This window comes from Haliotis asinina, chromosome 1, assembly GCF_037392515.1.
Source record: "Haliotis asinina isolate JCU_RB_2024 chromosome 1, JCU_Hal_asi_v2, whole genome shotgun sequence".
NCBI lineage: Eukaryota > Metazoa > Mollusca > Gastropoda > Lepetellida > Haliotidae > Haliotis > Haliotis asinina.
In genome coordinates this window covers 13,136,470-13,159,969 of record NC_090280.1, presented here as the reverse complement: position 1 = coordinate 13,159,969, position 23,500 = coordinate 13,136,470, and the positions used below count along the sequence as shown (strand labels likewise).

At 40.4% G+C, this 23,500-nt stretch overlaps 1 protein-coding gene and 1 pseudogene across 1 annotated transcript in view; one reads left to right on the top strand and one right to left on the bottom strand.

Annotated features, from left to right (window-relative positions):
• LOC137292854 (B-cell receptor CD22-like) overlaps positions 1–23,500 on the bottom strand; it is a 97,883-nt gene that overhangs the window by 27,075 nt on the left and 47,308 nt on the right. Inside the window, exons 7-9 of the mRNA XM_067823867.1 lie at positions 18,337–18,615; positions 10,517–10,786; positions 3,633–3,911 (exon numbers count right to left, since the gene is read on the bottom strand). Coding sequence (XP_067679968.1) covers positions 3,633–3,911; positions 10,517–10,786; positions 18,337–18,615 — 828 coding nt within the window. The remainder of the gene's footprint in view (positions 1–3,632; positions 3,912–10,516; positions 10,787–18,336; positions 18,616–23,500) is intronic.
• LOC137258000 (uncharacterized) lies at positions 4,096–7,988 on the top strand (annotated as a pseudogene).

Genomic DNA, 23,500 nt, shown 5'->3' with positions numbered 1-23,500 from the left:
ACGCACGCCTATGCCTACGGTGTGGAACATGATTCAGAGAATTAAAGGCAAAGGTTCAAAGTCGGCTTTTCAACATCTTAAAGACGGTGATAATTTAATAACTGACACACCTAAAATTGCCAATAAAATTGGCGAAACTCTTGCCAAAAACTCATCATCAACAAATTATGTTCCTGAGTTTCTGAGGTATCAGAAACAGCAGGAAAAAGCAAAACTTAATTTTGATTCCAATAACGGTGAAGATTATAATGAAGTGTTTTCATAACATGAGTTACATACAGCTCTTGAGCAAGCTCATGACACTGCAGCCGGTGATGACAACATACATTATCAGCTATTGAAACACTTGCCTGAACCATGTCTTACGGCACTTTTACCGGGATCATACAGATCCGTCGAATTACAGGCCGATATCTCTCACTAGCTGTGTCTGTAAAGCCATGGCACGTATGGTGAACAACAGATTAACTTGGTATCTTGAAACCAATAACCTGATCACTAATACACAGTGTGGTTTCAGGAAAAATCGTAGTACCGTTGATCATTTGGTACGTTTGGAATCCTTCGTTTAAAATGCTATAGTCAATAAACAGCATGCTGTATCGATTTTCTTTGATCTTGAGAAAGCTCATGATACGACCTGGAAGCATGACATTTTGAAGGATTTCATGATTTGGGGTTGAGAGGCCATTTGCCTCTTTTTATATCAGAGCTTTTAAAAGACAGGCAATTTCAAGTCCGAGTGGGTTCAACTCTGTCTGATCATTACAATCAGGATCAGGGTATCCCTCAAGGCAGTATTTTGTCTGTCACTTTACTTAGTATTAAAATCAACAGTTTATCCAAGGTTTTAAATGATTCAATTGATGGATCACTTTTTGTAGATGATTTTAATATCTCCTGTCGTGGTAAAAATATGCATACTATTGAACGGCAATTGCAGTTGTGTTTAAACAAAATAGATAAATGGTGTCTTGAAAACGGTTTTAAATTTTCTAAATCCAAAACTAATTGTATACACTTTTGGAGAAAATAAAAGCTGCATAAGGACCCTGAAGTATCTTTAAATGGCACTCCCATCAAAGTTGTAAAGGAGGCCAAGTTCTTGGGTTTAATTTTCGATTCTCATATAACCTTCTTACCGCACATTAAATCCCTTAAAGCTAAATGCCTGAAGGCACTAGATCTGTTGAAAGCTGTTTCCAACTCCAAGTGGGGAGGGAACCAAACTACCCTCTTACATCTATATCGATCACTCGTCCGTTCAAAACTCGATTATGGCTCCATCGTATATGGTGGAGCCTGCAAAAGCATCCTTAAACTTCTTGATTCTGTCCACCATCAGGGCTTAAGACTTTGTCTTGGGTTTTTCAGAACTTCACCTATTGACAGTCTTTACACTGAGGCCGATGAACCATACACAACGTCGTATTACACAACGTCGCATAAAATTATCCTTACAGTACGTTAGTAAATTACACTCTAATGAATCAAATCCTGCATATAACTGTATGTTCAATCCACTCTGAGGATTTGTACGACAGGAAGTTTTCTCTTGTTCCACCTCTAGGGCATAGAATTTGACCATTTCTTTCTTCAGCTGGCAATGAGCTGGAAAACATAGCTCCGTCCCATCTTCTTTCTTCTCCTCCTTGGTAGTTGGTTAGGCCACAAGCTGACCTAACATTAAATACTTTTAAAAAATCAGAAACGAATGAATCACAGTATAAACAAGACTATAATCAATTGAAACATAAATATAACAATTATAAATCCTTATTTACAGATGGGCCCAAGGACGGTGGCCCAGTTGCTTGTGCCACTGTCATTGGATCCAGAGCAATATCTTTTAGATTACCAGATAATAGTTCTACCCAGGGAATACACTGGCTCAACAAATCTGTGACTCCATTTCTTATTCCATACTCTGATTACAAAACTGCTATTAGATCTTATATTCGTGATCTGAAGCAAAAGAAGTGGGACACCCAGGTGTGTATCAATAAATTACATGAAATAAAACCTTACATTGGTTATACCCACTTGGGTTGTCAGTCCAGATTTGAAGAGGTCATACTACGACGATGTCGTATTGGTCATACAAGGTATACACATGCATATCTGTTGAAAGGTCCTCCATTTTGCATCCATTGTGATGAGAGAACCACGGTCAAGCATATCCTGCTTGACTGTGTTGAATTCTCCATCATAAGGGATAAATATTTCAATGTAAAAACACTTTCAGATTTTTTTAACCCAGTCAATACTCATTTAATTATTGGATTTTTAAAAGAAATTGATCTGTTCTGTAGATAGTTGTATTTCAATGGTTGGTACTATGGGTTAGGAACATTGATCATTAGTGGCCATACCCTCAAAAGGGGTTGAAGTATTGTAAAATTATTGTCCTCCTGAGAGGGTACGTAAGTCCCACAAGTAAATTTATACTTTCCAGGATTCTCAAGCGTAGTATTTGTGTTATTTAACTTTGGCTAAAATTTCTCACAATCACCAGCGGTTGTGGGGATGGTCTAAATCCAACCAGGGCCCATGCAGGTAGCAAAGGTACTGTAAGTCCCCATGGTCCCTAGTGTGGTGATCTACCTTCAGTTGTTGGCAATCTATAGCCTGTTTTTATAGTATGTTGTCCCTTCTAGATAAAATATTTTATAGATAAGTACTAGTTTTACATGTATATATGTGATATTCTAGTTATTTTACTGTCCTTTGTCGACAGATTTTTAATATATGCATACATTCCATTGAAATGCTAAATGTTCTCGTCGATATGGCTGAGATATTGCCGATGTGACGTTAAATATTAACTCACTCACTCACTCATTCACTCACTCAGTTATCAAATCATAAGATCAATTAATAGTTTTGCTCTGGATTAAAACCTGATGCTTGAGTAACACAATCACTGAGTTCCAAGTATCAATTTTAATAATTCTTGGTCAAGTCAGAGGTTGTCCCTTCGGACGTCCGCCAAGCACCTATAAATTCAGGAACCATTCTAGTTGGTGGCAGTTCCCATGGTGGACCCACACCAACTAGAATCCCTTGAGACGCTGGACACAGGGATATGCTGGTAAGTTCCTTGCATTCTTACCTTAAGTCTGGCATTCCACTTGTAACTTTTAGACTATTTGTCTTGACTGGGAGGGGTTGGTACTGATATTTTTTGGGTAGATGAAATGTTTCCTATCTACCAGAACAATGGTTATAATTGTTCATTGTTTTTACATATTACCTGTCTGATTTTGGTGATTCGTATCTTCATTTGTATAGTCCTAATAACAGGTATTGTTGCAGTTGGGTTGTGCTCTCTTTCATATATATTAATTTAATCAAAGTTCACAGGTGCGGTCAATATGGCACTCTTAGACGACTATATGTGGTTGAGCCAATGACCGTTAATGCAAGGGTCATTACTCTTGCCAGCACAGTAACAGTATACCTTTGTAAAAACAACTCTGTGGCTTCCTGTACATACTAGATAGTTTTTGAATGTCATTCGCCTGATGAAGGGGCAAGAATTAGCCCAGAAACGACATGTGTAAAGATTGGAGCTGATCATGAGTCAGATTGTGGTACACACATATGTCCAGTATTCTAACAATGATACTTACACTGTACATCCACTGTCATCTCCCTAGACTCAGACTGTGGCAAAGCAGTCCCCACACAAGGACTGAGGGTGTTGGTAGCTGTACACACATATGTCCCGGCCTGTGATCTCTGTATGTTACTGATGGTCAGAGTAGATCCAGGCTGAGAAGTAAAGCTGCTGTCATCTTTCTTTGTCCACGTCACGGCTGCTGCAGGGTTGGCATCCACAGAGCAGGATATATTGAGAGTCTGTGACTCCCTGACAGGTGTGGACTGGGGAACTGACACTGAAGGTTTGTCTGGAAGGAAACAGTGACATCAATAATCCACAGCACTTGAGGCACTAATGATGATCATTTAAATGTTCTATCATTAATTTAACATTTAGTTGTCGCAATATCGCATGTTTCCCCTCTTATATAACGAACATTCAACTGATCAAGAGCCATCTCGTACTCTTATTTCAAAGTCATTAATGAAGCAATGTCGGGACGAAAATCTCGCAAGAGGAAGACTCCCAATGATGTCAGCAAGGCTCCAAACGCCCCGGGGTCAAATAGATCTAGGTCAACAGGTTGGGAAGCCAACCACGACCACAGTGACAGAGCCGAAGCAGACACCTCGCAACCGAAGCAATATGGCGACGCCCATGTCACATCCGTCATCGGCAGGTATCAGCGGACCCATTCTAAGTAAACTTAGTCTCAGTGTATTTCTTTACACTCCACCACTGAGTCTAACAAAACCTAGTAGAAAGTCGCGTCAGGTAACCTTTGAGCAACCAATCACCGTCCAATCAAACACGAGATGGTTAAACAGATTTAACCAATCAGACAACGGCTACTATTTATGGATCGGAGGGACTTTCAAAATATTCAGGTCGCCGACACTTATCTCTCCATAGACAAAAATCAGCATATAACACAGTTATTTGACCTGCAGTATATATGCCTTGAGGTTTCTGTTGACATGATTACCATTAGCTCATATTTTCGCAAGATAACATCCTTGAATATTGTCAAAATCACTATTTTCAGCGACTGTTTACTCACCGTTGTCATGGCTGTACGTACGCCTTGTGCATCACCTGAAAGCGAGCGTACGCTAAATACCATTCGGAATCGTTCAGGTACGAAACTTTTCGAGACAAAAATTTCAAAAGGTATGTGCGAATGTGCACTTTCGCGATTTGGTAAACTGTGTTCTGATTGGTCAATCTCAAAGGTTACCGGACGCGACCTCCCATGAGGTTTTGTTAGAGTCAGTGGTGGAGTGTAATGAAAAGTAGTGAGGATAAGTTTACTTAGACTGTCAGCGGACCTAGCACCTCTCAACAGGGAACAGGTGAGGTTTTTCAGATAAATCAAACTAGCGAATCTCCCTCACAAATAGTTTTAGATTTACACAACCCCTCCTCTCTTACAACAACTTATGACACTGTCTCTGCCATGGCAGACGACATACACAACTCGGAGACTAGGATAGCCTTGGCGTCAGACAATGTTGGTTCCCTCGTTCCTCAAGATATCAGAGATAAAATCCACAACGGTGATTATATCGACCTGGCCATCTTACTCAAGGTTTTTGACAAGGAACAGAATGTAAACAATACAATCACAGTCAATTCAAGCGGCTAACTCGAAATGTCCCGCCAGACAAACGAAATGCACACGATTGAGGAGTGGACATCAGCATTCATCATATATATAGAAGTATTTTTCTTGAGAAATTCCCTAACATGCACCAAGCAATGTTGAAATATCTTCACACAATCAGAATGGCTGCAAACAGGGGACAAGGCTGGCAAACCTATGACAAACAGTTCAGGTTGCGCATGAGCAAATACACACTAACTGATTGGGGTACCATAAACCCAGAATTATGGCTACTCTACATGACCGTCACACCCCAAAACCCCAAGTTCCAAGGAAACTACTATGTGGACAAAGCACTGCCATTTGGTTCTAGCATAAGGTGTGCAATATTTGAGAAGTTTTCAAGTTTTATTCAATGGATAATCCAAAAGAAGCTCAACTCTAAAGGGGAAATTATGCATTATTTGGATGACTGTGTGGGGGGTCTGCGGAAGACAAATCGGAGTGCCAGCTACATTATTGACAACTTGTGAGGAGCTAGGAATTCCAATTGCACACAACAAACCTGTGAAACCAAACACCTTGATAACTTTTTTAGGCTTTCAGCCGGATAGAGTCAACATGCAGCTAACCATCCAGGCTGACAAAATACAAGATGCAAAACGTAAACTCAAATGGATTGTGTCAATGACCAAAGCAACACGGAAGGAAATTGAAAGCCTGCTGAGATCCCTAAATTTTCGATGTAGGGCAATCCCCATAGGGCGTGCCTTTTTACGGAGATCAATAGATGCTACCTGTGGAATCAAGAAACCGGTCATAAAATCCGAGTGACAAGAAGCATGAAGGAGGACCTGCAAATATGGCTAGCCTTTCTCGACAAACACAAAGGCATATCAATGTTTCCAGACCAGTGCTGTCCAGTCACTGACAACACTTTGCAATTACTCACAGATAGTGCAGAGGGAGAGCTTTGTGGATTTGGAGCATACTTCGGTGGTCGTTGGACAAATGGTCTTTGGCCGAAACATTGGCATGAGTTGGGTCTAACTAGGAACATAACCTTACTGGAATTGTTCCCAGTATATGTCGTGATACACATTTGGGCAGACGCACTCACAGACAAGAAATGTATTATTCATAACGACAATCAAGCAGTAGTTTCCGTTGTGAATAAGCAATCCACAAGATGCCGTGATACAATGCAGTTTGTGAGGAAGTTCGTTCTTCAGTGTTTAAAGATTAATTTGTTTGTCAAGGCAAAACATCATCCAGGAACCAAAAATGTTAATCTGAAGTGACAAGCATTTCAGCTCATTCAAGCATCAGTTTCAAGCAACACACTACAAGCATATTCTGCAGCGGTAAAGGCATTCGATGCTTTTCGACATGAATCTCAATTACCACAGATATGGCTGGCATACGTTGACCACATTCTCTGCTACATAGCCAGTATGAGTGCACAAAAACTTTCTAGCTCAACGATAGCATTGCATTTGTCTGCCATTGTCAGATACCACAAAATCAATAGCATGCCAGACCCAATGGACAACCTTTTAGTTAGAAAATGCATGCAAGGCTAAAGAAACACCAGTACAAGAACTGCAGACACTAGGTACCCGATTACCACTGACATATGAACAAGATTGCCACATGCTCTCCACGCATTCTGTTCATCAGAGTATGAAGCATTCTTATTTTCAGCAATATTTAACTTGGCATTCTTTGGGTTCCTGAGAGTAGGTGAGTTAGTTCTCACCACACCCCGCAACCATCACTGCTCACTGAAAATGGCAGGATGGGATGGATTCAGTTCACATTAGGATCCGCTACACCAAAACCGATCAACAAGGCAAAGGTACAACCTTGATCATACCAGCTAAATCTAACCACACAATATGCCCCGTGAGAGCACTAAGCACCTACATGACACTTTGTCGACTGTAACCTGACCAACTTTTCATTCATTTCAAAGGCGATCCGGTAACCAGGTACCAATTCTGCGCACTACTGAAAAAATCCCTACAGTTTCTCAATATAGATCACAACAACTACAACACGCACTCCTTCCGAACAAGCAACCTACGCAGCGCTCCAAGGAGTGCCACATGACTTGCTATGCCACTGGGGTAGGTGGAAATCTGCCGCATACACCACATATATACGCATTGATATGATTTGATTCTTTTAACAGAGATTTGGCTTGTCGGGTCAAGTCTAATCTACTGGGCTCAGCGCAGAGCAGCGGTCAGACCATTAGGACCAAATCTTGCCCTCAGTAAGTACGGATTTAACATTACGTGGTATGAAAGAAGGGGCATGAAGTGGAAGAATTTGATCTCATTTCTTCACCAAAGACTGCGAACCAGGGCTACACCAGCTTTTCTCTTATTACATTTGGGCTCCAATGACCTCACAGACACCCCAACCACAGAGCTGCTGCACATGGTTAAAGGTGACTTGAGCAAGATTAACCACATGATGCCACAAACCTGTATCTTATGGTCAGACATCCTAGAGAGGATCTCATGGCCAGGAGTACCAGATGGGCGTTTGATGGAGCAAAAACAAAAACATTTCAACAGATTTGGTAGAAAAGGTGTGCTTGAGCTGCAAGGACGAGTCATCGGCTACAACGAAATCAATTTCATCGACACAGGCTTGTTCAGGACAGACAGCGTACACTTGAGCGACATAGCCAATGATATTTTTCTGAACTCTCTACAAGGTGGACTTGAGCTGATCATTACCAGGCATGACACAGTTTCCTTTCAAAATTAGCTTTTAAGTGGGGCGTAGCTTCCTAGGGGGATGAGCTTGCTATAGACCAAGCTCAGTGGCGGAGGTCGTGACAGGCAAGTTTTCACAGCAAAATTGGACTGCAAGTTAACCTTTGCTGTGCAGCATCTCCTCCTCATGCAGTGCCTCATCCACAGAGGAAGGGACTCTGTGTGTGTGACAACACAGGATGGAATGGGCCTGGCCTCTCACGGCATGTTCAAACCCCGGCGGAGCAGCCAATCATTTCATCCTTTCCGGCCTTAACTGGTCGTGATGTACTGTTTTTCCGGCCCATTTGGTCATGATGCACATTTATCTGTATTGCGTCACGATCTGTAACAATCCTCGGACGCAAACTCTACAGTTCCATGTTGTCTGCTTTGCTACTTCTGCCCTATCTTGGTAATAAAGCTGCACCCATATTATCCCACATATCTACCTTCTGTTGTTTATTTTAACATTTACACTTAATTTAATTTGTGAAAACTTGTGTGAAGAAAAGTTATTTAAGTGAGAGGTTAAACTTTCTACCACTCACTTGTGGTATCCCATATTCTCCAACTAGAGTTACCTCCCTTCGCAATACCGCATTTTACCCCCTTTTACAAGGAACATTCAACTGATCAAGAGCCATCTCGTACTCTCATTTCAAAGTCCCACCCACCTCTCCCACACTTAACGCTATTATCCAATGTTCCAATTTTACTGTGTGTCACCATTCCACTGTATTAAGATGTAACTCACCATGTATTCACATATGTCTTAATGCATTATTCTTCCACATTGTTGTAACTGCATTAATAAATCTGTAACATCATATATATGTTTTTGCTTTGTTCATGTGCTCTGTGTTCTCCGTTGTTAGTTCTGTGTTGCAGTGCTCGAACCCAGATGTGCAAACCAGTGCAGCTTTTATGAGCGGAGGTCGTGGCAGGTGCAGCAAGTTTTCACAGCAAAATTGGACTGCAAGTTAACCTTTGATGAGCTATCTCCTCCTCATGTAGTGCCTCATCCACAGAGGAAGGGACTCTGTGTGTGTGACAACACAGGATGGAATGTACCTGGCCTCTCACGGCATGTTCAATCCCCGGAGGAGCAGCCAATCATTTCATCCTTTCTGGCTTCAACTGGTCGTGATGTACTGTTTTTCCGTGATGTACTCATCTTCCACAACTGCTGGTGAACTTCAATCACTCCTCTCTTACTCAGTTGTGTCAAACACGAGAGGGAAACTATGGTCTGAAAATAATCTTTTGCTTGCTTGTAAATGCATTTTCTTATCTTATACCATACACAGTAAGATATTTTTTCATAATTTAGGTTTTGCGGTTGTTTTGGACTTGACTCGTGGAAATTGGCTTTGACTTAAAAATTTGTTCACAAATATTTTTGGTATGAAAGATATTTGAAATATTAAGCTTGCTGTTTATTCAATGTAATTAAGACAGTAGTTGGTTTTGCACATGGTATTTGTGGACGTTTTCAAGTTTGTTTTGCTGCAATTTACATTGTCCAAAATACATGCCACTAAGCTGAAATTTATATTCTCCAAATATATGTTTAAAAGTGTAAATTTAGGGAACATGATATCATGTATAAATAATGTTCTTTCCATTGTGTTTCAGTCAATCTAATGTTTGAAACTAAATAAGACTCGGGAATAAGCAAGAATGTCATGCTGTCATCAACAACCCTCTCTGCTTTTTTCTAGTTTTGACTTCAAATGTATCAGAGCAGATAATAAGATCCCACAAAAATGAATGTTTTATACGGCTGCATGGTATTACCGGTATACCAGTGAACCACAATATGAAATTGTAAAAATTATGTATTACACTACATTTATGAACTCAAAAATGTTGTCAATTGTACATCTAAGTTACTATTTCCATCTTTTCATGCACGCATGCTATGTAGTCAAGTGAAATCACAGCTGTTGTCTCGATCTTTATGCTTGGACACAATGTTTTATACAAAAACAATTGCCCAAAGAATCCTTGTCACTGGTCACCATTTAGCACAGTAAGTTCCATAACTGCACACTGGCTACTCACATATCATTTTGAAGGTGTTAGAACATTGCAAAATGGGCAGATCTCAGAAACTGTTCTTTTACATTATTTTGCAGTATGTACTGCAAAATACAGGAGTGTATATCACAATATATGGCAAAACAAATTCAGTGCAATACATAGCCCTAATGTTTTAAAGAGAGGTCATGAGATGAGATGGCTTCCCCAACACACACGCATCCTTGTCTTTCAGCACTGTGTACTCATATTACTTACACTGCACCTCCACTGTGACAGCTGACACACTAGACGTCCCCACGGAGTTCCTCCCAGTACATGTATAGCTCCCCTAACACACACACATCCTTGTCTTTCAGTAGTGTAGTCATGTTACTTACACTGCACCTCCACTGTGACAGCTGACACACTAGATGTCCCCACGGAGTTCTTCCCAACACATGTATACCTTCCCCAACACACATCCTTGTCTTTCAGTAGGGTAGTCATGTTACTTACACTGCACCTCCACTGTGACAGCTGACACACTAGACGTCCCCACGGAGTTCCTCCCAGCACATGTGTAGCTTCCTCCACTGCTCCTGGAGACAGGACTCAGACTGTATTCTCTGCTTGTTGCTGATGAGATAGGAGAACCGTTGTGTGTCCAGATGTAAGACGTCACTGATGGGTTGGCCGCTGTCACTTGGCAGATCAGTTGAGCATTGGGCTGCCCTACATAGACTCTGTGTGGTTGACACGTGGGGCTCAGTGTTACCTCGGGGACATCTGAATGAACAAATACAATAGAAATATGATATTGTTACACAATTGTTGTTATGATTAGAATCATTGCCATGGGTTGGTCATCTAAACAGTATTAATATTAGATTCAAGTATACCTCTTTCAGATTGTCATTCCAATTGTGAAAAGAAAAAAAATCAGTTTGTTTTACTAACTGTTTTAATTTGTTTAGCTTAAATGAAGGACACTATATGCATGCCAAAACGTGTTCACAAGATGTCACTACATTGAATGCAAGTGATTGTTGTGATGATATCTCTTTCGGTTAACTAAAAGTTATTTGGCTGAAATCTGTAATTACACAAATGCTTTTTAGAAAGTGGTCCAATGTAGCATATGTTGTATTTGATCACTTTCTAAACAGCACTGTATAATCATGGCTTTTGTCGGTGGGAGCCGTGTCACTTAGCACTTATCTGAATACACAAGGACTGCAGTCAGTTGTGCCACTTCCATTCTTATGGAAGTTGCATTGGCTGAGCGGGTTAGGAGGCTGACTCTTTATGCTGGCAGTTTGGTGCCAGACTCTGAGCATTTGTGTTCAAATCCCTGAACAAAAGTACAAGAATCTGCACTTTACTAAAATTCATCATTATCAAGGGGAATTAGAGAGGGACTTGGATAAACCAAGCTTCTCAGGTGAAACACCTATTGGTGACACTTGACTATTGGACTCCTGTAGAATCTCCATTGCTCAGAGAAAGTGTCCTTCTCACCATTTACCCATGGCTGGGGCATGGTTGGATCAATACCAGGGCATGTCCACTCGCCGGTGGGCCTGCATATTGAACCTCTGGGGCCCATGCTGCTCCGAGATCTCCTGTAGTTTAGCCTGGAGCCGCAATTTGTCCAGTTACCGTGTGTTGCCACTAGGAGGCACTACAAGAGTCTAGTCTATGGAGAGGTTATGTACTGGCAGGAAAGACTTACGCACTCGGCTTTCCTTTCACCTTTTACGGCTAGCCAGCGGTATAGCAGTAGAGCGGAAGAGACGTTAAAGCAAAAGCAAAAAAGCCACTACCAACTACCACTACACACTAGACACATCACACAGACTTGTGCATACAACCCACCAACACACTGACACGAAAGAAAAGGCGCAGTTATTTGGAAATCACTATGCCAACAAGTGTTCCTCCATTGACACGGATTTCAACAAAAGTACCTTTTCTGATAGTGAACAACATATTGCTGACAACCTAGATTTGCTGTATTCTTCTGAGGCTGAGGAGGACCAACCTTTCACGAGACATGAAATGGACCTTGCCATAAAAGAACTGACACTAAAAGCTGCTGGTCCTGATAAAATTCACAACCAGATGCTGATGGACCTACCACCAAATGCAAAAGACATCATACTCAATCTGTTTAATGAGATTTGGGACTCTGGCACTTATCCATCAGCATGGAAGACTAGCCAAATAATTCCCCTTCTAAAACCAAACAAAGATAAACAAGTCATTAAATCATACCGTCCTATTGCCCTGACCTCCTGCCTAGGTAAACTCATGGAAAAGATGATCACCAGACGATTAACATGGAAATTGGAGACAGAAAAGATCTTTCACAAATCTCAGTGTGGCTTCCGCCCAAAATCAGGTACCATAGATGCACTCATGCAGCTAACTGAACAATGTCATCAAGGATTAAGCAGGAATGAATACACGGTTATAATCCTGATCGATCTAGAAGGTGCATTTGATAAGGTGTGGTGGGATGGAGTCACCTTAAAGGCAGCTGAACTGGGAATAAGTGGCAGACTTCTTAAATTCATCAGAAGCTTCCTCAGCGAAAGACACATCCAAACCAAAGTAGGTAATGAGTATTCAGACTTAATCAGCATCAACACTGGAACACCCTAGGGTTCAATAGTCAGCCCAATCCTTTTTAACATCATGATGCAGGATCTACCATCTGTAGTTTCAAAGCCACTGGGACAAGTCACATATGCTGATGATGGCTCCATATATATCACTCACAAAGATCTCAACCACATTGTGACGCATGCCAATGAATGTATGGAAGCAATTGGGCAACCAAGTGGAAATTAAAGATATCCCAAGAAAAGACAGAATACACAGTCATCACCAGAATACGAAAACATGTGTTGCCACTTGACAAACTTGGTATACAAATCTCTGGTCGGTCAATAGGCTACAACAAAAATCCGAAAATACTAGGGCTAACACTCGACCCTAAACTCACATGGAATGCCCATATTGACCGGTTTCATCATGACTGTCTAAAGAGACTGAACCTCATGAAGGTCATTTCATCAAAAGCTTGGGGGGCCGATTTTACCACCCTAAGAACATTCTATCTGACATATATCAGGAGTAAGATGTCATATGCCATGGAAATCTGGTCATCATGCTGCCCAACGAGAATGAAAAGACTTTCAACCTTACAAAATTGTGCTCTCCGTCTCATAGTTGGTGCTCTGAAAACCACGCCAGTTGGGTCACTTGAGATAGAAGCAAACATCCCCCCACTTCAGATCCATTCGGAATCAGTTATCCTGAACAGAAGGATTAAAAATCACTTCCTTCCAAAAGATTCTCCAGGGCATCTCAAGAAAAACAAAGCAAAGAACTCCTTCTATGCAAGATCCAGCAGGCTACTCAAGGAAAGAAACATCTATCTCCCTTCTAGGTCAGACCCCAACTTCTCTCCAACAGCAATCATGAATGATATACCACCATGGCAATGGAAACCTCCAACCATAGTAACATCAATTCCAGAACAAGCCAATAAGTCAGAAAACCCAGTCAAGTTGAAGATGCTAGCCTTGGAGTTAATCCAGACTAAATATTCAGAATACAGAAAGATCTACACTGACGGCTCCCTGGATCCAAACAATGGAAAAGCTGGGGCAGGCATATATCTCCAAGACGATGAGAGTAGTGTCATCATTCCACTCACCCCCTGCTCAATCCTCAGTGCAGAACTTACAGCAATAGAAAGAGCCTTGCTGGAAATTAAAGATCTTTCCAACTCCGGTCCTTACACCATCCTGACTGACTCTTTATCATCCCTGCACACTCTGTTGTCATACAAACCTACTGAGTACTACCATCAAACCAAAGCCATCAACAGTCTGCTACAAACCCTGAAAACTGTCATCTGCCTACAATGGATCCCAAGCCATGTAGGGATTATTGGGAACGAAAAGGCTGACGAACTTGCCAAGCAAGCATCTGAGTGTGGCCCTCTGCTAAAACCTATGTCATCTCTACCTAGTTTGAAATGCAGAGTGAAGGAAACCTCTAGTGATAAATGGTCAAATATCTGGCTCAATAACAGCAAAGGTCGAAAGTACTTTGAACTGCAGGAAAAACCCAACAGAATTTTCTACAAAAATATCAAAAGAACGGATCAAGTTACCATCTCTAGAATCCGACTGAACCACTTTCCCTGTCAGAGCTATCTAGACAAATATCATCTGGCAACTGACCCCATTTGCACATTTTGTAATCAAGAAGAGGAAGATCTTGAGCACATCTTATTCAGATGCCCCGAATATGATGAAATCAGGTCAACAGCCAACAACAATCTTAAAGAAGCCCTTGAAAACAGAAATAATGAATGGGCTCAATTCATCAATATAATCAAGAGGAGAAACGAGAGGGTACATGCAAGGGCCACGACGCCAGAGGCATGCTCCACTACCTACCTACTTTACTAAAATTGTAATCACAAATATAACATGTTACATTTATCCTCATGATCTGAATTACATAGTTAAATGTTGCCACTGATTGACCAGATTGCTAAACACCAGCAACAACTTCTGCAGTGCAATGTCTGATGGTTGTCAAAAGCAGTATGAGACTACTATAAACAAAACATCCTTCCATGAAGGATGACAGAGATCTGTTACTATGTAATGCCAACACAGACTACACGTGGGTCTAGTCCTTGTATCAAGAAGGTTAGAGTTGTTCTAGAAAGAGCTGTGCAGGTGATGAGTGACAATGGTATCAATAACCCTTTAAACTTCCTTCTTCTAAACAATATTTACAAATATTAAATACAAAGAGCTCTGACTTAACGGAGTGATAAAGTTTGTATATCTTCTGATCTTAGAATGGATGTCAGAGGTGGGATATGGAGTTGCCTTTTAGACTGTCATGGAAGCAGACCTTTTAGATTGTATTGGAAACACATTCTTTGCTATGACATCCCAACGTAGTACTAGATGCACTATGTGCCAGTTAAGACTTGTTCTATGGCGAAACCGCATTATCAGTGGTTCGAGTTGCGAGGGGAGCTAACTCTAAATACAGCTTGAAGCTATGACGTTTAGTTTTGTATCTGAGAAAAACATGGCGCTGGGAAGCGATGTACGATATAGTCCATCAGGTTCATCATTAAAAATGCCCAGGTTATTCTATATAGAGAACCATTTCCATCAATATGAATAGCATTACTGAGCTTCATGACTTTTCTGCATGTTTGTCAAATACTAGTATAACCGAATTCACCCACTAGCTTGTTACTGGGGTCTACATTGTATAGATAGAGGTATTTTCTTAGTAATCCTGCTCGAAATATAGCATCAAAGAGTACCCCATGTTGTTGAAGTAACTGATGTCTTAGCCAGGAAAGGTAGGCCATTCCATTGTCCTTACTTAACAGTTGGATATCAAGCAGTACTACATCGATGTCAACTATGATACTGCATGGACATGAAAACACATGTGGGCCCACTTATTTTTCATCCCTATAGCCCAATTAGTGGTGGGCCCACATTTTAAGAAGATAAATAAATCTGCATACTGTGATTATGCATCAAGCTCACCTTCTAAACTGAAGTTCTTAAAAGTGGACAGATATATCGGTCCACTGACGTGTTTTTCTTCAGAGATTTTTTAGGTGGGCCCACATTTTGAAAACCAACTAAATCTACTTTTCTAACCATTCAAACAATACAAAAATAACTCACTCTCATGATGAAAAAATGACATATTCATTCCAGGAACTATATTATACTATACATACTTTCAGCACCCTATGTTTGAAATGTTAATTTATGGGCACTTAGAAGCGTAACAACATGAATCCTTTAACAAGAACTGATGCTAGCTATAGTCACAAAAATTTGATGGCATTTCAGTACTGTCATACAAAATGTATGAAGCATACCCCATGAATTGCTTTGCAACGTGTAATATTTGGCAATAAGACGAAGCATGATTGTGAACATAGAACCATCTTTGTTGTTCCATCTAAACATGAACTGATCAAGATGAGAAGCCAGCTGTTCTTTTGGGACACCATGTATTGTCTTGAACTTTGCTTTTGCATTGCCCCCAAATCCTTCAATTGAATTGGTGTGGGCCCCAGTTTTTTAATCTACATAACCATCTTTGTGTTTAACAGTGTCATGTTCATACCCTGCATTTTGTAGACAAGTATATTTTTTAATTCATCTGTTCAGTTGTTCTGTTACATACATTAAAAAGAAGAAGCTGTTTACTTTGTTTGTCAATCAGACCAAAGATCCTTAATACCTTGAATAGAACCAATGTTGTATTTTCTTCTTCTCCCCCATTTACTCTCATTCATTTCCACAAACTCCATCAAGTACAATAGGGTCATCAAGGAGAGAACAAGACATTAAATCACAGCATAGATTATATCAGTTATAGACAGTATTCTAACTCACGGTCAACATTTTCAAAGTGATGTAACTTTGAATGTGATGGCAAAAAAGGTACAAGATCCTTAACAATGTACCAAGTTCCCAGAAACTTCCAAATCTTGCAGATTTACATTTCCTACATTTTGTGCAACGCCATACATGACCATCAGATTTGATCTTTCTGTCTTTTTGCCATGACATGGACATTTTACATGTTTCACAGTTCATTGTAGAGGCAAGCAGGTTATTTTCTTTCATAAGTTCAAAGGTCTTTTCAGTGTCATTGCATATTACACCCATCTGAATTAAATCACATTCACTGTTGTGGCTGTGTGTCAATACATGCAATGTCCAGTAAAATACATAAATGCCTCCAAAGCCAACCAACAACTGTATGATTTAGCATGAACACCAGTGCACAGTAGGGACTCTACCCACCAGAACAATCTTCCAACAAAGGTAAGTCCATCAAATCATCTCATCAATAGAATTTTAAATCCTCCATCGGAAACGATTGCAAAGTCATACATCATATAGGTATCGCCAAAGATGCGTTGAACTGCCTCATCTTCAAATGTCATAACTTGTAAAGATTCCTGAGTTGAAATATAGTTCACAGCAAGATTGTTCACAATATTGGTGCGATTAAACATGATAATAAGACTAATGTATGATTGTTTTTTCTTTGACCACCAAACCAGTAACTGTTTTTTTCTTCCTTCCTTGGCAGGCAAGCCATAAACAACTCTCCTCAGTTCATTCTAATATCCTGAGAGAAACACGTCAGTCACGAATAACACACACAAAAACAAGCCCCAAATTCATCATACTTCTCAACAGAAGCCACTGAGATATTTGGTCAGAAGGGTCCTGATGGTATAGTCAGTGGTGTTTTTAAGATACCTGAATGTTTGACGTATATAAAATTTAAAATCTCAGTCTGTTCATATAAAGCACTGAATTCATAGTGTTTCCTTTGTACCTTTCGTTGTGGAATGACGCCTTCTGTCGATATATGTAGTAACACAAATATCCAAATCATGTTCAGGAAAAGGTGGTTTACATCCATGAGAATGCAGATGGTCATTTACCTCCTCCTCCTCTTGAAAATTGGGAAATAGTTGTCTTTGGATGTGAATCCACAAAAGTTACAAAATCTGTTCTTGTCCTTGAAGGCTTTTACGGCAGGTTAAATTTACACAGCATTCTCGGAACTCATCTATGATCCATAATTATGAAGCTATTATATCATCGTGTAGACCTGTTGTTGTAAAAATGCGGCAGACATGGTAAAGCAATTACCATATGACCCTTATTTATGACGTCAAAGTTTATAATCTCAACCAATGGCATCCTACACAGCGTGAAAACCTTTCCACAAAAGGAAACAACTCATGAACATTAATGAGTCCACGGCCTAGTTTCGCGGGGTGCGCCCTAATGTCTTTTGGTGTTGTTTAACTATTTATTTCATACATTGTAAGTCAATACGCCACACTTATATTGAATTTTTGAGCATTTATTTGTGAGACATAATTTATTTGATGTTTACAAGCTACATTAGTTTCAAATGTGGGCCTACATTTGCCTGAACGAGGTAGAGAGAGAGTAATCTCCCTTGAACTACTGGTAATGGGTTTCACCTGTCCTACTGAAGTTAATGGCCTTATTTTATGCCATCCTTGCTGCTGGAGCTAATGCCAGAGGAAATGGGATCTTCTGAGTTCTGAAAGTCTTCATGGTGAAGAGGTTCATAAACCTTGCTGTTAAGATGTTGAAGGACAATGTCTTTCTTCTGCTGATCTGACAAAAACTTAGAACAATGAGCCCTTGAACCTTGGAAGGTTTAACTCATGACTAAATGTCCAGCATTCTAACAATAAAACTTACACTGTACATCCACTGTCATCTTCCTAGACTCAGACTGTGGCAAAGCAGTCCCCACACAAGGACTGAGGGTGTTGGTAGCTGTACACACATATGTCCCGGCCTGTGATCTCTGTATGTTACTGATGGTCAGAGTAGATCCAGGCTGAGAAGTAAAGCTGCTGTCATCTTTCTTTGTCCATGTCACAGCTGCTGCAGGGTTGGCATCCACAGAGCAGGATATGTTGAGAGTCTGTGACTCCCTGACAGGTGTGGACTGGGGAACTGACACTGAAGGTTTGTCTGGAAGGAAACAGTGACATCAATAATCCACAGCACTTGAGGCACTAATGATGATCATTTAAATGTTCTATCATTAATTTAACATTCAGTTGTCTTGAACAAGAATATGATCACAGAGGTTGAAGGAAGCTTGAGTCGTACAGTTCTTTGGCGGACTACATATGTTGAGACATCGAGTGATGACAGGATTAGTTTTTCTGGCAGTTTTTTACACTGAAGCATTCCTAAATTGTAGCTTGTTAGTTAACGATTGGTGGAGTACAAGGTACAGGCCTTGTACACTGTCACTAACAAATTAGTGACTTAGAGGATTTATGTCCTCTAAACAAAGTACACAGAAACAGTCACAATTCGGGGAAATCATGAATGTACTAATTAAATGTGACGTATTTAAGAATTGGGTACATAACCACAATCAAATCGTGAGAATGGTTTGCTGGACAACTAGCTAGGTCAGAGGTTGATGCACTCCCCAGACATTCAATTTACTCACAGCACATTTGTTAGGTATGGGATTGTGCATTTCAAACCATCCCAATAATAAAATACCATTAGACGATTTAGAAGTTTCCTTTGTATTTGTTTGTCGCTAGCATGGATGGTCTAAATCAAAAAGCCAGGTACCAGTTGGTTCCAGGAAAGTACACTTACCCCGCACTATTGTAGTGTATTTGACCAACAGCATATATCTTTTCTAAGATGCTAAATTTAAAGACACTTAATATAAAGCAGAAAACAAACAGACAAACAATGGATAAACAGTTTGAAGAGGGTTGACATTCAGGTGAAATATTTTCTCTTTATTAGTTTAGTTAAATTTCAGATTACAGTAAACCACATGGGGACAGTACAAACATCATGTAGCTGTTTACTCGTGAATGGACAGTGTTTGGTTGAAAACATTAAACATGGTAATGTTTCCTGCCCACCAAGAAATGTAGCGCTACGGAGTATGTTATGCTGTTTGAGACTTTCAAATGGTGCCATCTTAGAATTGTCCTTAAGAATATCTCTGGGTGCCCAATACCATTACTTAGTGCCTGAGGCTTAGGCTGAACCTGGAGATGAATGTTGTTTTGTGACAATTCACAAGTTGTATCGTGATTTTTACTGGCGAGACTACTGCAGTTATAACGGTTCATTTTTCTTGCTTCAAGCGCATGGTTTGGGATACAATCTAGCAACACCTGATTTACAGACCAGCTTGTAAGCAGAAGCAGGCTGACCTTTTCAAGAAAGAACATGATAATCCTTGAAAAAGAGCAACAGGCATAGATAGATTCTGTGCAGTCTCTGTTATTTAGACAATATAGCAGACTAGCTTTGCTGTAATTCCTGCTGTCAGCTGCCATGCTGTCAAGTTAGGTCATTCATTCAAAAGCTGTGATAACACTGTAACTGCAATGACACTTTCTTAGAATACAATTTGAAAAAAAACAACAAAAAAGCCATGACAAGTCTGTCTGTCTGTGTGTGTCTGATCATGAGTGTGTGGGTGTGTCTGTGTGTGTCTATCTGTGTGTGTGTGTGTGTGCTATTGACAGTGTGTGTGTCATGGGGTAGCTATTAATGTGCCAGAAGGAACTCAGTGCCATATCTCAGGCGTAAATCCAACTCCGGACATAAATGTGAATTGCGCCCAGATGCAAATCTACGCCCTAATGCACATCCTTTGCTTAAGCAGGCGTAGCTGATCAATGGCGGCTGTAGTTTACTGACACCGCAGACGACACTTGAACAGAAAGAGGATATTCAGAGACAGAACGAACCTGTTGGAAGTGTTTGACGATCTTGATCTTCATAGTCGATTCAGGTTTCAGAGAATTCAGGATTGTTCATTTATGACATCAACCGTGGTGTTTACCGCAGATCCACTTTATCTCCTGAGTTGCAAGTGCCCGTTGCCTTGCGCTTCTACGCTACAGGTTCATTTCAGAACGTTGTCGGTGATACCATCAATGTGCACCATTCGACAGTGAGTTGTTAGGAGGGTGTCCCTATCACTTCAGTGTAAAATGAACATTTGGACATTTTTTCCAGATGCCAATGAATTAACACGCATTAAAGATAGTTTCTTTAATCTGGCCGGTTTTCCGGGAGTGGTTGGTTGTGTTGATGTAAGAATCCAAGCTCCAAGAAAACAGGAATATAACTATATCAATTGTAAAGGTTATCATTCGATCAATGTCCATGCAGTGTGCAACTCAAAGTTGAGAGTTTTGAACTGCATAGTTAAGTGGCCGTGATCCGTCCATGATGCACGTATGTTGACCAAAAATCTCACGGACAAGAAGAATGATACAACTTCTCCCATGCCTTAAGGAGAAACTGTATAGAGAGATGTTTTGGTGTCATAAAATGCAGCTTTCACTGCCTCCACTCTGAGCTGAGATACCCACCCAAACGTTGCTGCTCTATCATCAGTGCAGTGTTCGTTCTGCACAACTTGGCCGTTGAGTATGCCCTTGCTGGTATTCCCCTGTGAAACTGAGGAGAGATCACACCATTCAGAGGTTCTTTGCTCAGTGATATGATATTTGTAAGTTGATACACCCCATCATGTTGACTTATTCATACGGTGTTAAGTGACATAATATTTTATTCACTATAGTGAAGAATAATCCTGTTGACAATACCCTATAATCCAAAAAGGACTCAAAGAGCTTTAAGCGATCCAATATTGTGTTCCTATTATCCCCTGCCATGAATTGGAAGATGGACTGAGTGCTGTCCGTCTGTCAGTAACCGTTCATATTTCTTTTCCAGACCATAGTTTTAAACTGGCTGAATATATGTCAATGAAGTTATTTCTAAACGTAATGTTGCATGATTTTTTTTATCTGAAACCTATTTTAACCATATTCATGTGGTGTCTACATGTATACTATGGTACATGAAATGCGTTATGAAATGTAAATATTTCACACACTGACATGCATGTCCATATGAAACTACATGTATGCGAATTTTAGTCATTTTGAAGGTTTGGATTGCTGTTCAGCATGATGGAGATAATATTCAGTGTGGATGTGGATTGCGATAAAAGCACATTGATATAACGACAAAAAATATAGACTATTCAAACGTTTTAATAAGTATCTTTGTTTTTCAATATGTCGAATAAATGATATCCAGCAAATTAGCTCTCAGAAAGTGTCTGAATAGGTATGCTGAAAACCTCTGATTCTAGTTGTCTCTCTAACAACTTAATTTCCAGTTTAAGTTTGACTGTCTCCTCCCTCCCCTCTTAGTTTCTGCAGTCGCCCTCTCAGTCTCTGCTTTAGCTCTTTCAATCTCCAGGGTCAGCAGCTGCCTGTAAAGATCATCACTGTCGCCTGTCGTCTTCCTCTTCACTGCTTGCACCGGACGAGATGCACAACTGTCAGTAAATTAAATGAAATATGACTAAAGGTGATTTCATTTTGCCATAATCATAAAATAAGACGGTAACAAAAATTTACAACATATGTGAGTGGGACGAACCCGTCTCCTCTACGTTAGAGGCAAAAGACTGGTACAATGGACAAATTGTCTCCCCTTGAGTCCCAGAGGAAAATTAAGGTATACATACAGACTCTAGCCATTTATAATCGAACACGAGATGCTATTACCATACATTTGCATGTTATGTCAGTGTAGCATAAATGGTTTCCATGAAATGAGTTTAGGTTGAATCTTTGTACACTTTCACATGCGATTGTCAAATCTTTTATGCTCTGTGCACATATTTTCAGTTCAGTATTTCGACCAACATTTGACTAATTACATGATATTTATCAACTTGCAAAATGAAACAGAAATTGTACTGCAGGCAAGATGATTTCTCATAAATGTTCAAATTTCTTCTTGGGTCCAACGATATTTAAATTCATGAAAATATTTCTGCCACAATAATTTACATGTAAATCACAAGTAAGACATCTACGCTGATTTCAATTACATGAAATGTAAGAATATGAAATCTTATGTCCATGGATAAACAAACAAGTTGTCCAGACAGCTTGTGCAAAAATGACCTACATCAAAATTTGGAAACCAATAGAAAATCTAGCCTAAATTTTAATCAGTGTCTGCATAATACATAAAAATTATTGATATGCATAGTAGCTTCACATACCATGACGCGTGAATGATTCGCATGGTGCCGTAGGCCTAGGGATGCCGAGTGATGTAGCAGCTCTGTTGGGCGAAGAAGCAGATAATGTTGATGGCACTGGGGACCCAGTAGATGTTTGAGAGAAGTCAAGCGTTGCTGTCTCAGGTCGGCCGATGTTTGAGAGAGGTCAATCGCTGCTGTGTCAGGTCGACCAATGTTTGAGAGAGGTCAAGCGCTGTTGTGTCAGGTTGGCCGGATTCAACACACTCCTCTATCCCGACAAGTGAGGACGACTGGGGCCCGATGATGTCCAGCACCCACGTTGTATATGTTGACTCCTTTGGTTGGGGTCCACCCCCAGTAGCAGGGTTCTTCATGGCACTGACGTCCCTCTTAGTTGGCAAAGTTAGATTTTCGTTGCTTACGGTAGTCGGCCATCATGGATCGATCAATGAGTGCCGCAAAGTTCTTTGGGGCGAAAGTTCGAAATCTAATTATAGCACACTTACGCCTAGAACCGTTATGCCAAGTCTAGCTACACCGTGATTAAGCCTTGATTGTGCATGCCACTAAAAAGGAAGGCGCCGCTGAGCTTGACGTAGCGCTTTACGCCTGACGTAAGCTACACCTGAGATATGCATACGACTACAGGTGGGCAGACCGCCATCCCTCCCCCTACAAGTCTTTTTACAGGTTATTTTGTGTACATCAAAGAACTGTCATAACACTCTTTTGAGCATCATATAATCTCACCGCTGCCCAGAAATGCATGCCTGAATTAACTCAATT